General features: G+C 44.9%; 2 protein-coding genes across 2 annotated transcripts; one reads left to right on the top strand and one right to left on the bottom strand.

Moving 5' to 3' along the window:
- Positions 1 to 168: 168 nt before the first annotated feature.
- Positions 169 to 8,737, top strand: pmpcb (peptidase, mitochondrial processing subunit beta). The gene is made up of 13 exons (XM_085436510.1): positions 169 to 308; positions 606 to 743; positions 963 to 1,049; positions 1,258 to 1,387; positions 1,486 to 1,684; positions 1,778 to 1,857; positions 2,011 to 2,123; positions 6,636 to 6,779; positions 6,940 to 7,100; positions 7,200 to 7,285; positions 7,357 to 7,445; positions 8,080 to 8,155; positions 8,557 to 8,737. Exons 1-13 carry the CDS (start codon positions 225 to 227, stop codon positions 8,619 to 8,621), a joined length of 1,452 nt encoding a protein of 483 aa, XP_085292636.1. The 5' UTR covers positions 169 to 224; the 3' UTR covers positions 8,622 to 8,737.
- On the bottom strand, positions 8,667 to 17,450 carry dnajc2 (DnaJ (Hsp40) homolog, subfamily C, member 2). The gene is made up of 16 exons (XM_085436509.1): positions 17,269 to 17,450; positions 15,826 to 16,016; positions 14,349 to 14,424; positions 14,159 to 14,257; positions 13,853 to 14,075; positions 13,700 to 13,765; positions 13,533 to 13,624; positions 13,284 to 13,405; positions 12,575 to 12,724; positions 12,403 to 12,491; positions 11,818 to 11,887; positions 11,545 to 11,723; positions 11,371 to 11,471; positions 11,169 to 11,279; positions 8,947 to 9,107; positions 8,667 to 8,823 (listed from the first exon to the last, which is right to left on the bottom strand). Exons 1-16 carry the CDS (start codon positions 17,321 to 17,323, stop codon positions 8,755 to 8,757), a joined length of 1,854 nt encoding a protein of 617 aa, XP_085292635.1. The 5' UTR covers positions 17,324 to 17,450; the 3' UTR covers positions 8,667 to 8,754.
- Positions 17,451 to 17,529: the final 79 nt, after the last annotated feature.

Raw genomic sequence — 17,529 nt, 5'->3', positions numbered from 1 at the left:
TTTCATATTTCCATATAATAGGTTGATCAATGTCTGAAATATAAAGTTATTTGTTCAGGTGTGTTTATCTCTGTTTTTTATTGGTTTAAGGAGAGTGTAAGAATAGATTTCTTTGTGCGGTTGTCATCAAATCCTGTGATATTTTTTCCCTACTATGAAAAAAGTAAGTCGTCATCTCCGGCGGATGTTGCGTCAGCAGAACGGCACCGTTACAGATAAACAATATGGCAATGTCCGTACAGTGCCTCACGTCTGCTGGGAGATTTTTCTTACAAAGACATTTACTGAAGAAGAATTCGATAAGCAGGGTAAGAAGAATTGATTCATAGTCATGTTTGGAGTTTCTCATTTAATTGATATGCCCGTGACAGCTGCCAGTGCTCAGTGTCATAGAGGAAAAGCTCTGCGCATGGCCGGCTTGTTTGCGAACAGCTATTTAAGCTAGCTTAGCTATCACGTGATCAACTCTTACTGTGATGTTTGGATGTCCCTGTGTAACAGAACCGCCAATGGGGCAGATTCATTCATTATCGCTGACTGGTAGCAGCAAACGTAACGCTCTAAGTTTTGAAGCGTCATGGTGACTGGCTGTCCTTCTCCCGTAGTTCACTGCTGGACCGCACAGACTCTTGGTTACCCAAGCTGCTCACCAGGTGGCGCTAAATGTTCCTGAAACCAAGGTGACTGCTTTAGAGAACGGACTCCGGGTGGCATCTGAGGACTCGGGGCTCCCCACCTGCACAGTAAGCTGGAAGTAAACAGTTTAAAACAGGCTGCTTTAATACATGCACGTAAATATGTTGTTAAAATACCATAACCATTGTGAAGCAGCCAGCCAAATGTAATAGGCATGACAAAAAATGTTAGCATCTGCTAGCTTTGCCACTACAGGCTGAGATGTGGGGTTGTGGTACAGTAGCAGCAGTTTGTGGAAGCGTATATTAATTCCTGCTTTGTTCCAGGTGGGCTTGTGGATAGATGCCGGGAGTCGCTATGAGAACGAGAGAAATAACGGCACAGCGCACTTTCTGGAGCACATGGCATTTAAGGTGAGATGGCAGCTACGCAGCAAAGTTTTTAAAGCAGTGGTCTTTATTTGAATGTATCTGGCCTATGCAGAGAGGGAAGAATGCATTCTAATAGTTCACAGCAGTATAATAACAAAATAATGACATAAATGTAAAAATTCAGAGTTTCTTTATAAATGAAAGTAACATTCAAGACTTTGTTCACTTTGTCTGTATAAATGTGTGACAGGGCACCAGGAAACGCTCTCAGCTTGATCTGGAGTTGGAGATCGAGAACATGGGGGCTCACCTCAATGCCTACACATCCCGCGAGCAGACTGTTTACTATGCCAAAGCTTTCTCCAAGGATCTTCCGAGAGGTACGGGAGGGCAGAGGGGCTGAATGTTACATGGCAACATCTCAAACGAAAAACCTGGAATGTGTTAAAGCACAATAAAATATCTCTCTGTGTCAAAGCTGTGGAGATTCTGGCTGACATCATCCAGAACAGCACGCTGGGAGAGGCGGAGATCGAGAGGGAGCGAGGGGTGATCCTTCGAGAGATGCAGGAAGTGGAGACCAATCTGCAAGAGGTGGTCTTTGATTATCTGCATGCTACAGCGTACCAGTCCACAGCGCTGGGAAGAACCATCCTGGGCCCCACTGAGAACATCAAGTGAGACCAAACACCTAAAAAACACAAAGTACTCTGAGGTTTGCTGAAAGCATCCTGCACAGCTTAGCTTCCTGCTGTGTGTTTGTGACGCAGGACCATCAACAGAGGAGACCTGGTGGAGTATATCACCGCTCACTATAAAGGACCCAGAATAGTGTTGGCTGCTGCTGGAGGTTAGAGCTGTTTTCTGCTCACGTTTCGTTAACATTTTCTGTAAACCTGCAACAAACAGTCACTGATGCATGAGCACTGCTCAAAGTATGCAATAAATTCTGAACCAGAGTAAAGTTGATCTGATCTCCAGGACTCGCTCCCTCTCTGATCAGGTGTCTGTCATGACGAGCTCATCGATTTGGCCAAGTATCACTTTGGAAAACTTCCCAGCAGACATCAAGGCGAAGCCCCGGCTCTTCCTCCGTGCCATTTCACAGGAAGTGAGGTAAGGCTAACTTTAGTTTCTCACTACTGCATAACGGGGCGTCACATCAGCACAGAGCAGCTACTGTGTTATTTAAAGAATGAGATCGAGTGTATCAGAGTAACACGGTTGTCTCTAAGGTGGATGCAAATGAAGGGTGATGGCTCAGACATGTCCACGTCTTGGAAAATGTTTAAAACACACATATTACTTGAGATGCCTTAAATCTAGTTCAGATGGGTCTACAAGTGAATATGACTTTAGTCAGATGGTACGCGAGTTTCTGCACATTTTTTTTTAATATATTTTTATTAGGATTTTGTTCATAGTAACAGACAATGACAAAAAGAACAAGTACACAAGAACCAGAACAGAACTTAGCTCAGGCAATACAAGATTCTGAGGCACATACAAACCACAACCTCTCCAGGAATCAAAGCAAATCACAGTAAGGCAAGGCAAGGCAAGGCAAGTTTATTTGTATAGCACAATTCAACAACAAGGTGATTCAAAGTGCTTTACAGAGACATTAGAAACAAAAACAAATAAAAAGCATGATTTAAAATTGATTAACACAAGCAAACAAACAAACTAACTAATTAACAAACAAACAACAAACAACAGTATATAAAATCAAAACAGATAAAATCAGAACAGTAGATAAAATCAGTAGTTAAATGTAAGTTTTGAAATTTAAGCTTAAAAGTGTGGATTTGGTGCTTTATTCAAATGCAGCTGAGAACAGGTGAGTCTTCAACCTGGATTTAAATAAACTGAGTGTTTCAGCTGATCTGAGGCTTTCTGGGAGTTTGTTCCAGATATAAGGAGCATAAAAGCTGAATGCAGCTTCTCCGTGTCTGGTTCTGACTCTGGGAACTGATAAAAGACCGGATCCAGATGACCTGAGGGATCTGGATGGTTCATACTGGGTCAGGAGGTCATTGATGTATTTTGGTCCTAAACCATTCAGAGCTTTATAGACCAGCATCAGAACTTTAAAGTCTATCCTCTGACGGACAGGCAGCCAGTGTAAGGACCTCAGAGCTGGACTGATGTGGTCCACTTTTTTGGTCTTAGTGAGGACTCGAGCAGCAGAGTTCTGAATGAGCTGTAGTTGTCTGACTGATTTTTTAGGTAGACCTGTAAAGATGCTGTTACAGTAATCAAGCCTACTAAAGATGAATGCATGGACTAGTTTTTCCAGGTCCTGTTGAGACATCAGATCTTTTATCCTTGATATATTCTTGAGGTGATAGTAAGCTGACTTTGTTATTGTCTTAATGTGTTTTTCTAAGTTTAGGTCTGCATCCATCACTACACCCAAATTTCTCGCCTGGTTTGTGGTTTTTAGATGTATAGATTGAAGTTCTCTGGTGACCTGTAATCGTTTTTCTTTGGCGCCAAAGACTAAGATCAATAAGATCAATAGTCAGGCAAATGAATTCAGACTGGGAAAGCCTCTGCACACGGTTTAGATTTTCAGTCGGACTTGGATCATCCAGTGTGACTGCATCATGCAGGTTCATGCAGGCTGTGCTTTCTAGTTCACACGGCATCAGGCTTTCATTAATGGAAACCTTTTAGATGAAGAAGGCGATAGATGTGTCGGATATTCCCTGAAATGAACGATTATACTGCAGCTGGACATGCTCGGGGAGACGGTGAGATATCGTTTAGAGGAGTAACCAGAACAAGTTTGCTTTCAAGTTGTATTTAAAGTGGTTTAAAAGACGTGTAAAAACAGTCATGAATTCAGTTTCTATATACACATATGCATCCTGTCGTCTGCTGCTCGTCTCACAGATTAGATTTGCTCTTTAACCCAGCTCTGCCTTCAAAACAAAAGCGTTGACAGTTCCCCACTAACTCCTGCCAGCCTGTATCACAGCACTGAGAACTGTAGATACTTCCAGTTAGGGCTGGGCCATATTATACCGTTCACGGTAATACTGGTATAATGTTAGGCAACGATAGGAAAATGAAATATCGCGATAGAATATGAGTAAAACGCGCATGCGCGGTGCCTTTGTTTTCATACGCACATGGCCGATTGTTGAGTGAAACAGATGAACCAGAATTGGTTTGTAAAAATGGTGCAGCTTCAGTGATGTGAAACTGGTTTGGTGTTTGTCCGTCAGATACACGACAAAGCACATTTTTTTGCAGAACATGCAAGCGGCCGTCGTTATTGTCGTATTTGTCGGACTAAGATGCTCTTAAATAGGGATGGGTACCGGTGTCCGGTGCCATGATGGCACCGGTTCTGACAAACGGTAGTAACCAGACCGAAAAGCAGCGCACATTTCGGTGCTTTATTTCGGTGCTTTTTTTCCCTGAGCTGTGATAGACTTCTAGCCAATCATTTTACGTTTCCCAGGATAGTAGGCGGGGCCAGGTACGTACGTTCAGTTAGAGCAGAGCTACAGATTAAAAATGTCCAAGGCGAAGCGGTCAAAAGTCTGGCTGTACTTCACAGCAAAATATGCAAACTCAGCAGCAACAAGTGCTTTAAGCTGATACTGTGATACTGTCAAAGGAGGTAACTCCTCAAATCCGATGAAACACCTGGCGACGCATAGTGTTTTTTTTTAAAGCCGAGAAATGCGCTGTATTTGATAGCTTGCTGCGAGACCTCACACTGTGCACGTTGGGTGGGTTGCCAGTTATCGGACCCGGAGCAACATCCCCCAAAAACCCGAAGAATAGAGTCCTGGCCCCTAGCCCTGCCAGTGTAGCAGAAATGATGAGGATGATGATGCAGCAGCAGCCGTTCTTCTCTGCGTGAGTAGCTTCATGTTGTTCGTGTGTAATTTACGTTGAGTAGGCTAACCACGTTATTACATTAATGCATGTAAGGTGAACTAGCAAACATCATCATAGCTACATGCGGCTGTCTTCTTGTTTGATGGCAGATGCTCCCTTCACCCTGGCCAAAAAGGCTAAAATGACCAAAGAAAAAGTGGGAAACAGCTGAACATGAGAGGTTTTTGGACAAAGTTTGTGTTTTTTTCCATTGTTTAAGCACTGCTTCCAGCCAAGAGTATATACCATATATGCCCCATAGCTGCAGAAAAGGCTAACATTGTTATCTTTTTACAAAAAAAAAAAACAGCTGAACATGAGAGGTTTTTGGACAAAGTTTGTGTTCTCCATTCTTTAAGCACCGGTTCGAGCACCGTTTAAGCACCGGCACCGTTTCAAAAGTACCGATTTGGCACCGGTATCGGATAAAACCTAAACGATACCCATCCCTACTCTTAAATCTGGGAGTAATCTGGGTCCTAAACTCCGTATGCTTCAGGTCAAACGACACTGCAGCATCACTGAGAGTTTAAAAACTGTCTAAATTCTTTCATCTTTAATAAAACGATCAGCATTGCTGCTTTACCAGGTGAAACTATGAAGTTTAACTTCCAGGCATCCATGAAAACAAAATGTATTACATTTAACGGAGTTAGAAGTTAGCAGGAAGCTAGCGGAAGTTAGCTCGCTAGTTTCGCTAGTTACCTAAGCATGATATAGCATGTTCTGACTGAGAGATTTCTGAAAAAAATCAAACGTACAGCTCTGCTATCACTTCCAACATAAATGAAGACAGGAAACTAAACAGCAGTGACGTTTGTAGGGTTACTGAAGTTGGGCTAGCTGGTATATAATGATGTGCTACGTGATCGCTAGCGACACAGCTATGTTAGCATAACATAAACAGTGAAGCTGGAGGACGAACACTAACACTTTTCCACTTATAAAAGTTAACGTGAAGGTTCTTCATGGTTAGAAACAAATGCAATCGCATGGCAGGATGCTGTAAACGGACCAAACTTCAGTCAGGAGAACAACTGAGATAATCCATCCACAATACCAGGTTAGTCATTAATATACTGCAACAACATGGGAATAGAACAGCTGCCAGAGAATTCAACATTAATGAATCAATGGTACAGAAGTGGAGGAAGCAAGAAGAATGAGTTTAATAAAGTTTGATTTATCTGACTGCTTTGTTTCGCTTAATGTGCCTTATAATCCCGTGCACCTTATGGTCCAAAAAATACGTACTGCACACTGCAGTTTAATGTTGCAAAGCACCTCTTTTTAACTTCAGTGGATATTATACATGGTTATGCTCAGGATATGTCAGCCCATTTCTACTGGAAATGCCTTTTGGTTAAACTTTCAGCAAGGAATTTGCATTTGCACGGTTACATTTTTATAAAGCTTTAATGTACATAAAAACCAGCTTCTTGTTTACGTAAAAATAAATGGAAGGTTGTCTTTTTGTGCTAGTAATGTTGTGGAGGTGTATTTTGTCTCGCATCAATTATATCGTCAGTTATATCGTTATCGCAAAGTTTCAAATATATATCGTGATAAATATTTTTGGCCATATCGCCCTGCTCTACTTCCAGTAGACCTCAGTTAAGTATTTGTGTGCTTTCTATCATTCGTTGACTGTGAAACTGGTGCAGTTTCATTTCAAGTTATTAAAAAAAGCTTTAATTTGGTGAATGCTTCAGGACTCTGTTACGGTTTCAGATCAGAGTCCGTGACGACAAAATGCCACTCGCTCACATCGCCATCGCCGTGGAGGCTGTCGGATGGTCTCACCCCGACACAATCCCACTCATGGTAGCCAACACGCTCATTGGAAACTGGGACCGCTCGTTTGGTGGAGGCGTGGTGAGTACTGAGGAAACCTTGGATGTGGCACGTGTTGTTTTCTCTGTGCTGCTGCTAAATGCTCTTCCTCTTCTTCGCCATCTTTAAATAAAAACTGACCACACATACGTGCTCAGCATTTATTCAGCGAACCGTTTGTTTCTATGTCCTCTGAGTTTAGAATCTATCCAGTAAGCTGGCTCAGATGGCCTGTCAGGGGAACCTGTGCCATAGCTTCCAGTCCTTCAACACCTGCTACACAGACACAGGCCTCTGGGGACTCTACATGGTGTGTGAACCCGGCACCATCAACGACATGATGCACTTTACTCAAATGGAATGGTGAGCGCGCTCAGATCAGTTTAGTCGTCAAAGTTTTAAAGAAGGTTAAACCTGCTGACTGAACGTGTTTAACGCTTGTGTGTCGCTGCTTCCTGTCAGGATTTCTCTTTGTACCAGTGTGACGGAGAGCGAGGTAGCTCGGGCCAAGAACCTGCTCAAGACCAACATGCTGCTGCATCTGGACGGTAAGGCAGCGTGACTGTAGAGCGTGCAGTCGTGCGGCGCCTGGTTTCACGTGTTGATCTGCTTCCTCCAGGATCCACCCCAATCTGCGAGGACATCGGCAGACAGATGCTGTGCTACAGTCGCAGGATCCCTCTGCATGAGCTGGAAGCCCGCATTGATGTGAGTCGACAGGTTCTTCTGCTCTGTCAGTAACTGTTACCGGAAATCCAACTGAGGGCTGCGTTTTGTACAAGTTCATAACTCTGTGTACTCTTAGTATCCAGCAGCTACGGTTGGCTCTGTTATTGCAGCTCAAACTGAGGCCTGTACTTCACTTTTTATTTACCTGGTAACCATGGTAACCTGTTTAGACAGATTATAGTGGTGAGACTGCGTCGCGTCTCCAACACCTCCACGTTGATGCGTCCTTAGCGCGTGGTGTCGCAGAACGTCGCAGCTGAATTCCACCTTTGTGACTGTTGAACGTAGAAAAACTGCAACCAGAGGAGGAAGTGAGATCCCAGGAACGTTGAGCTTTCTGGCACTCGTCACGTGTGCTTATTTGCTGCTTCCATATTTAAAGTTAAAATGCATCATAAGAGTATATTTTTTCATAAGGCCAGGTTTCTTTACATTTAAAGCAGTAAGACCAGAACAATAACAGAGTCACAGTGATAAACTGTGTGAGGCTGAGAAAACCTCAATGTAAATCTGGTAACGTCCCAGCCGGTGTCTTTAAGCACGACCTGAAATAATGTTTGAAAAGCTCTTTTTGCCCTGATCCTCCACCATGTTTGTCTCTGGCTCTCCACAGGCCATCGACGCCAGCACCATAAAGGACGTGTGCACCAAATACATCTACAACAGAGCTCCTGCCATCGCAGCTGTCGGTACGTTTTCAAACACGGGACGCCTGCAGAGGCTGAACCTAACGAAACTCGGAGTGTACGATAAAAGGAAGCCGGCGGCTCAGTGTGGGGAGTGAATCCCAGTTTGAACTCTGCTGGTGATGCAAGTGATCGTCACTGTGACGGCTGAACTATGCAGACTGATGTTTTAGCTTTTAGCCCTGATTTACAATTTTAATCAGTTTTCTGTCGCCTGTAAAGAAAAGAATGGTTTATCAGAACTCTGGGTTTAAATCTTGAGCCAAAACAGGAAGTGAGCGTAGCTTCAAGTGTGACGATGCAGTCAGTCAAAGATCAGAGCGTCTCTGGAACTCAGTCTGTGTTCAAACTCGTGTTTCTGCCTGATGTTAAAGCAGATAAGCAATAAGTTTGTTTGTTCTCAGGTCCAATCGAACAGCTGCCCGACTACAACCAGATCCGCAGTGGGATGTTCTGGATGAGAAGCTGAGCAGGACACGCTGAGGAAGTGGACAAATGCAAAATTTAAGTCGTGTCACGTTATTTTTTCCTTCTTTTTATTATAAAATAAAGACCAACACAATAATGTTAAAATAACAGATTCTATTAACGCGTGGTTCTTGTCATTTTTTATTTTTGGCTGCCACTTGTTCCTGAGCAGCTTTCTTGGCTTTGACCATCTCCACCAGTTCCTGTCAGAGGAAAAAGGAAACGTGTTAGTTCCTCAGTTTGTCGCTGCAGAGTTTCACGCTGCAGTAAAAACACTTTAATGCAAAACACGAGCCTTCTGAGCACAGACCACGGCAGCAGCATACCTTATACCTCTTCATACAGTCCTTCTTGCTTCGTCCACGCACAGCAGCTGCGATCTTCTCCCAGCGCTCAGGCGTGTTGACCGGGTAGGTCTTCAGGGCTTGTTCTAGAAGTTTCTGCTCCTCTGTGGTCCAGGGGGCAGCATTCCCATCACTGCCTGAGGCTGAGGGGCCACACGTGACAACACAATCGTCAGGAACTCTCAAAAGCTCACAGCTGACGACTGAATGTTTTCATTACATCAGCTACTAAATAACGACTGGGACAAAAACGAGCCATCTACAGTAGCTGTGCCCCAAATAGAGACCAGCTCAGCTGCAGTAGGTGTGGTCTAGGGCCGCCACAAACTATTACTTTGATAGTCGACTAATCAGATCATCATCCATTGGACGTACAACGTACAGCTTATTGCACCAGCAGCATCTGCTCTTATTTAACTATCATTAGCTTACAGCTTTAAGTGTTTAAGGTGCTAACTAAAAATAAAGACAAGATGATAGTTTATTAAATTTTAATGAAATCTGCAGATTGTTTCGGTGAAGTTTAATAAACTCCTTGCTATCTAAAATATAACAGGACACCGGAGTATATTCTGGAGCATCTCACACTTCTGATGATCAGCTGTCTGCTTGACGTTTATTCAGCTGTGTAAAAACTATAACTTTAATCTCAGCCAAACCGATTTACTCAGGAACAAATAAAATACTGAAAAAAGGCCAAACAATAACATTTGAAGACGATTTGCCGGGAGTCCGGTGTTCTCACGGCTCTAGTGGGCCTAGCCCCCGGCTAGCTATCGAGCTAGTGGGTAACAGACGTCTCCGAAGACGTCGGAGCGCTTTTGAAAATATGTGGTGTCCTGATAAACTGAGCAGATATTTGAGGTTTACACAGCTACATTCTCCCTGAAAATATGTTAAACGTTTATTTTGTGACCCAGAAAGAATAATAAGAGTAAAGTTAAAACTAACTAGCTGCCGCCATTGTTGGAAACTGGAATTGGCAAGGCCACGCTATGAATTCTGGGATAGGTGGGCCACGAAGTATACACCTGACCCATCCTTCAAATCTGGGGAAATGAAGGCCGCGTTTGTCAGAGTCTTCGAATTTGTGCAGCCTTTGTCGTGTCGCTGTAACATAATCGGCCTACAAATGCGGGCACAGGAGGATGCGGTTCCTGAATTTGGACGCTGTCACTACCGGATCCGTACCGGAAACCTGATCAGTACTCCGCATGCGCAAATCTTCCGTCACTTCCTCTCGTTGCCAACATTGCGAGAGTTAATGTATTTAAGTGACACGGTTAGCGCCCAGTTAGCTCTTAGCATTTCTCAGCAGCTCTGCCTGCTTTTCGACTGCCCGGGACATTTAAACAATGGAGAATCCGTTTACAAACAAATTCATGCTTTTCTCGTCCCCCGATTGAGCAACAGCGCCGTAAAATAGAAAGAATGGCGCCTACTTACAGACTTAATAATACTGACTTAGTAATGTGTCACGTGAAGATTCATCAGCCAGATGAAGTGTTTACTGACAACTGACAGTGACAGCGCACATCATCATCACTATTCCAACAATCCTCTCCTCACAGACGAGCATAAACACACTCGACTGTCACTAAATCAGATTTAACACGCGCTTGACGCTAATTCAGTTTACAATAGGGTTCATTCGCTCGGTCAGCAGGTGGCGGTATCCTCGTACCCTGTACTGCACGGTCCAACTTTGCACAGGCGCAGTAAGGACCGGGGAGTCCTGATCCGTAACTATCGTGTTATTTTTCGTTTTTGTCTACATTATATTGAAATGCTTCATTATTGCAAACAATTTAAGAGATATTTATTATTCTTAAAATCTTGAGAGATACTTTGACCCGTAACTATTGTAAAATTGGCTCTGATATGGTGCAGGAAAATGTACAGGCATATTTAAAGTTCAAAGGATGTTAGTAAGATCACCGACTCGTTACACTGTAACATCGTGTTTGATCACAGCGAGCATCACTGGGATGTGTGGTAGCCTGTGTGCTTATGCAGTGAGCTAATGTGTTTCAGTCATTTCACAGAAGCGCTGACGTGTGCGTGTAATCTATTACTGACACGATCAGCACAGGGAGGAGACGTACTTGATAACATTTGATCCACAGCACGTCTTTGACATTCTGCTTGGTGATGGAGCCAATCAGAATCGATCAGGTGTGTGTGTCTACCCCAGCCTCACTTACCATCAAACCTCTCTGAGGGCACAGCGTTGTCGATGGAGGGCGGCACTGATGTGTGCTCCTTCTTGAACTTTTCAAATGCTTTTCTATTTATTTCATCTTTCTGCACCGGATCTGTGGATGAGACCGTAAACAGCAGCAGGTCAAAGCATCCATGCGCCTACAGATAAAACCGTGGTAAGCTGAGGTTTCTTTGTGAGCTTACCGAGTCGTTGCAGGTTCTTGGCTTTGTTGATGACGTCTTTGGCCGTCCTCTTCATGCCGCTGGTGGAGTGCGTGTTCATATAGTCAGCAATAACCTCCCACCTAGGAAACACGAAACAAGCTTTATTGACACACAGTTCCCCGATTGACGCCGGCTGTAATTCCGAGCGCTCACCTGGCGTTGGTTCCAGCAGGGAACAGGTTCACTGCTTTTATGAGCAGCTGGAGGTCCTCTTCGTTCCAGCCCTTCCCCCCGCCTGCTCCCCCGCTGGCCTGCTCAGAGCTGCGAGCCGCCTGCCTGGCCTGGATCTCAGCCTCCCTCTCCTTCTGCAGCTGAGCATTCACCTCCTGCACCTGAGGAAACAGCAGCAACCTGTTTGTCGACGTGCTGGCTCCTGATGGTCTCCGGCTTCAAACCTGAGGCGCTACAAAGAAAAAGTTCCTCTACCTGCTTTTCTACTGCTGCCTTGTTCTCCTCTTTAGAGCCCGAAGCCAACTCTTCATTGAGGGACTGTAGGCTGGAAAGAAACAACACACATGCGTCACATCTCATCAAATGCACTGCTGAAGCTTTATGAAATAATAATTACACTAAATCTTAATTCAAGCCTGTAGTTTGGCACATCATGTCAAACCACCAAGTTCTTCACACTTGTAATGAAACCACAGGCTCTTCTGTGTGCCAGAGAACTGCTCCTGCCTGCAGCTGCAAAGGGTTCCTCTCCAACACTGAAAGCTTTCAGCTGCAGATGACCTGATGTTTCACAGATGATATCCCAGGTCATTCCTTTCATTATATGGTAAGCTGTTTAAATGTAACCAACATTATCAACAGCTTTACGCTCATCCAGGATCATCTCATGGTGGAAACCTGAATCCAGTTTGTTTCTTCAAAGTCGAGCAAGAAAACAAAAAGCATCACGCCCTTTGGCGACGGCGGCCCTTTGGCGACGGCGGCCCTTTGGCGACGGCGGCCCTTTGGCGACGGCGGCCCTTTGGCGACGGCGGCCCTTTGGCTAAAACTGACTCGTACCTTGTTAGTTCCAGGCGGTCACAGAGTTTCTCCACTTCCTCCATCATTTTCACACTGTCAGCCTCGTTGTCTGCAAAGTAGTTCCAGTTCTGTGGAGAGGAACAGCATCAGATAGTGAAAATGCACCAAGCAGCAGCAGCACACAAACACGTCTGACACTGTAGGTGCTTACCTTGCACATGGTCCTGAGTTTCTGCCTCTCCTTCTTGATGGCCTTCTTCTGGATCTCCTTCTCTTTCTTGGCCTGCTGGGCGGCCTGCTTGGCTTCCTCTTCCTCCTTCTCCTTTGCCAGCCGAGCTGCCTCCAGCTCCGCCCGCCGGGCCTGTCAGACACGCAGAACCTGAGCCTGTGACCAACTGAAGCTCAGCATCTTCTCACAGCATGAACTGAGCAGCTTTAAGAAGCTTCTTTGACTGGAAATATGTGTATTACCCACAGTGTGAAGCACTGAGTGGTGTTTTTGTCCAAACACGACAATAAGAAAACCAAACTGTCCAATACTGTCCACTGCTCAGATTCTGGTAAACAGAAGCGAACACTATCCACTCTTTAAATTTCATAACAGCTCCAGGTTAAGCTGCTCCTTCGTGATCCAGGTCACAGAGAGGATGGAGGAATTACAGCGCCTGAACCAGGACAGGAAGCTGTGTGAACATTTGTCCTGCAGTAACCCTCCTTCATTTATTGATTTATTTTCCCTTTGTCACGTCTGCACTGGCAGGAATAAACTCAGCATGGATTGTTTTAATCACCTTGTCTAACTAGAGGAGCAGCTAACAGCACCAACCCAATGAGATGATTCTATGCTGCTAGCTTTACCGTTGGACGTAACAGTCGCACCTTTAGGCCAATCGACCTTCCCCGCCGTGAGTGACACCTACCCTCTCCTTCTCTTCCTGCTCTCTCTTCTTGGCCTCAGCTTTGGCTTTCTTCTCAGACTCCTTCCTGGATTTTTCTTCTTCTTTGAATTTCTTTATTCTAGGGTCGCAGCCGTAGGCAGTATCTGCAGTGAAGCATGACAGACGATGAGTCACACTGCAGCCTCTTTTTACAGACCATCTCTGTACGTGCAGCAGCTATTTGCTCAATACTTCAGGGCTTTGTGTTGCTAATGAAGTGTGTGACTGTACCAACTAGTGTTCGTATTCTGTTCATCTCCTCCTTCTTCCTTTGAGCCCTCGAAGCTCGGTTCTGCTTTTCAATCCATCTCCTCTCATCACGACTACACGGGGGGAGAGTTGACGCGTTAGACGACAGAGGGCTAACACCTGCTTCATCAGGGCAGACGGGAGCTTACCATTCAGCCTTCTCCTTTTCTTCTTCATCCAAGTATGAAAATTCCCTCCAGGAGTCAAAGTTGTACCTTTAACCAAAGAGAAAAGAATGAACCTTTACCCTGTGTTTGTCTCGTTTTTTCATTCAAAGGAGCATCTCTCACTCTTCCACTTACCAAAAAGAGTAAAAATTATCCACTTCTTCAAAAGAGGACTCCGCGGTTCCAAGTTTGGGCACATGTTTCTTGGAAGACCATCTGGCATTTCTCTCAAAAACGGGAGCAAATCCCTCAAAAAAGTTCTCTTTCCCTTCACTCTTGGAAGGCACAGAATTGTCGAAGGTAGGATCTACACTGTCGAAGGCTCTCCTCTTCACGGGGTCGGACAAGATTTCCACAGCTGAGGTTCAACAGGTGGGTCAGTTAGTTCAGCAGATTCCAGAAACAATGTCTGTGTTGACGATTAGTTGCAGCACTGCGTACCTTTAGTGATGCAGGTGAAGTAGTCATTGTCTCCTTCCACGATCTGCTCCCCTGCAGCTTTCCTTTTGTCGGGATGGTGCTTCAGCACAATCAATTTGTCTGCAGATAAACGGCAGAGACTTGGGATCAAACTGCGTCATTACAACAAACCAGAGACATGAAACACGCGTGTAGGTGGGAACATACTCACGGGCAGCTTTGATCTGTTTCTGTGTCGCCTTGTACCTCAGGTGTGGGAGCCCAAGCACAGCATAGTGATCTTGATTCTGACAGGTTACAGGAGAGTATGCTGTGTCACATGACAGTAACGCTCAACGACATTATTGCAGCTCAAACTCTTTGGAGTCCCTCAGGGTTCCTGTTCCCCTGACTCTGTTAGCACCAACAGCTACACCTGTTATCAGATCACCGCTTCAAATAATCACTTAGTCCCAACACCGTACAGTAAATATGGGTTTACTTTAAAACATTACATCTGCACCGTCTTCTACAATCCACGTGCGGCCTTTTCGTTCCAGATAAACTCTAAAGTCAAAAGAAAAAACTCGCCTTCACATGTATCCGTCTACTTGTAACTAACGCTTTATTTTTAACGTGGAATACATTTCACTACAGGAAGTGCTCACTGTCGTTTGTAGCGATGAACCAAAACCATTTAAGTTTGCGAGGCATTTCAGAACTCACCTGTGATTGGGTTTTTCAGCTTCATCTTAATGCAGTGAATCGAAGTCTTAGTGGCACTGACTGCAGGATCTGGCACAGGTGTTAACACCTCACCATGAGATCATTAAACTAATGTTCTGTGACTCACAGATTAGATGCACTACTGCGCTGTAAGCACACGGCACCGTAACCACTGAAACGTCAGGTCAGACTGAGAAGCACAACCAGAAAAGCTTGAAATGGATAATTGTGTGTTTCAGAAACATGACTCAAAGGACTTCACGATGAACCACATTTTAATCTCAGACAATTAAATGAACGACACTGGAAATGCACGCTCCGCTGAGAGAACGAGGCAAAAGCAAGTCCAGCCCTGACGGGGCCTGATGACGTGCTGCATGTGCCTGGTGTGCAACAAACCCAAAGCCCTGAAACAGCAGAAAGTAAAGAGTTCATCCATCAAACTGGATTATTTTCCTCTGTTTGGAAAGCACAACACCGTTAACGGATTCAAACAAAGCAGCGGTTGCTAACGTGAATTATCATCGACTCAGGCATCATTAAAGCACGTCTGTGCAGCGTGTCAGTGCATCCATCAAACACACACACACGGCCAAAGATAAGCGTCCACAGACAGTGAGTATCGAAGGCTTTGGAAAACTGGCTGTGCTGCAAAACACGCACCATCACCGGTTCAACTGAATAGTTTTTCCAGACTGTAAACACATCACAGGGAAGTGGAGAGGGCTGTCAGGAACCTCACTCTGAAATTCCCAACACATTCTACTTTGCTTACAGAGCATGCCCTCAGGTCAGCTGAACAAACTCCCCATCATGTTTTAATAAACAGGATCACAGCAGAACTTTGATGATTTCAGTTTTTGTTACATTTCAGTAAAAATGTTTCATCCATATTTGTTTGTCTTCTAAGACAGAAGAACCGTTTAGTACCGATGTGAAAGCAGGGATCTCTTTGCAAACAGCTGAGATGTATTGTCACATACCTTCCAGTCTTTAGGATCAAGTTTTCGGAGCATGGAGTACTCCTCCAGCTGAAACTCCTCATCTGCAGACTCTTCTGAGGACGACTCCTCTTCCTCCAGCTCCTGGAAGGAAGACGACACATTTCTGTTTCTCCTCCTTATGTAGGCCTCGAACCACCGACCCACGGGCTCCACCTGAACCTGTGCAGAGGCTGTGAGGAGGAAGAGACATTTTGGTAAATGAAGCATCTTTGCTCCCTTTTTTGTTACTACGACACTGTAAAACTAAGTGTTTCAGTACTTCGAATCATTACTTATCTTAAACTTGAACACTGCCAAGAGATTTTTAGCAAAGCCTCAGGCGTTAATTAGCATGTTAGGGCTAAAGCGTTTGCAACTTTTCAAAGCTTTACATTAGAAAGACTCCAAGGTGGAGGGCTCTGGCAGCTATGGCTGTCTTTTATGTACAGTCTATGATTGACGGCTGGGAAACTAAGAGGCTGTTTGGCAGCAAAGAGCTTCAGAGAGACTAAGCAGACTATGCTCAGAAAGGGTTTTACTGCCAATGTTGAGCAGGTTTACAACATTAGGAAATTGCTGCAGTACTTGGTGTGAAACATGCTGTAAGACAAACACTTAAACATAAAATAAAAATTGAAAGTGCTGAGCAGATTGGTATATACATGAATGCAGCTGATCATCAGTGCACAAATGGAGCCGATGCAGAGAACACAGGACAGGGTCATATGCTTGAGGTGGGAACAGTCTTATGGTTATTGAAGAACTGAAGCAGAGCTGCAAGCACAGTGCGAGTGTCACAACCATCACTGCCCCAAACATGGTGGAAAGTCTCACTGCGAACTCAGGATCCTCCAAACAAGAACTCCCACAGCTGAGAGGTCCCAAAGGAAGCGCTCCCAGTGACTGACTGAACATGTCGCCTCTCTCTTGCTTTGTCATTTTAAAGCTACAAAAGTATAAAATGCATTATTACTGGAGATGAATCAGCAGCACCGACATGTGACACGCTGTGCGGCGACACCGTCACAGTTTAACGGCCGTCAGTCAGTAACAGGGAGCGCTGCGTGTGTCCACCTTCACGCCTGTCACAGTCGTTCAGCCCTTACGTAACAGCCAGGTACTGCTCCACATGAAAGGCTGTGAAATTCCAAACTAGTCTGTCATTAATAATAATTATTATAAGTAGAAGCCAACTAACCGGTGAAGCTGGTGAGACGCTCTGGCGGCAGCGAGTGAACCCGGCGACAAACGCCGTTTGGATAACCCGAGACACAACACGGCTAACTAATACAAACGCAGAGACTTTACCGAGCTTCAAATTAGCCGGCAATGTTAGCCTGCTGTGTGCTCTGTTTAGCTGCATGCTAACACGCAGAGCAGCAATCAGTGTGTAAGAGTGCCTGCTCAACTAGCTGCCTCCCTCTGACCTCCTTCAGTGCTTACCGGCAGCTGCTCTGTAGACAACCGTTTCGTCCCCATCCAACGCTTCCAGCAGCATTTTCAAAGCAGGTTACGCGAACATTCAGATGCCCGAATGATCAAGTGAGACCTTTAGAAAGTGCTACAGTCTGTGGCCCGCTCTCTACCACATGGGCCTCCTTTTGCCACTGCCAATCCGAGAACGAGCTCTGCTGTCACACCGCTAAAACCTCCGGGTGTCTCATCGCGCCTCGTCACTTGTAGTTCCGCCGTTTTTGTTTTGGT

This window comes from Copadichromis virginalis, linkage group LG17 (assembly GCF_057382275.1).
Source record: "Copadichromis virginalis isolate Kocher_CV1m ecotype Utaka linkage group LG17, C_Virginalis_male_GT1.1, whole genome shotgun sequence".
NCBI classification, from domain to species: Eukaryota; Metazoa; Chordata; class Actinopteri; order Cichliformes; family Cichlidae; genus Copadichromis; species Copadichromis virginalis.
This window is presented reverse-complemented; position numbering and strand designations above follow the sequence as displayed.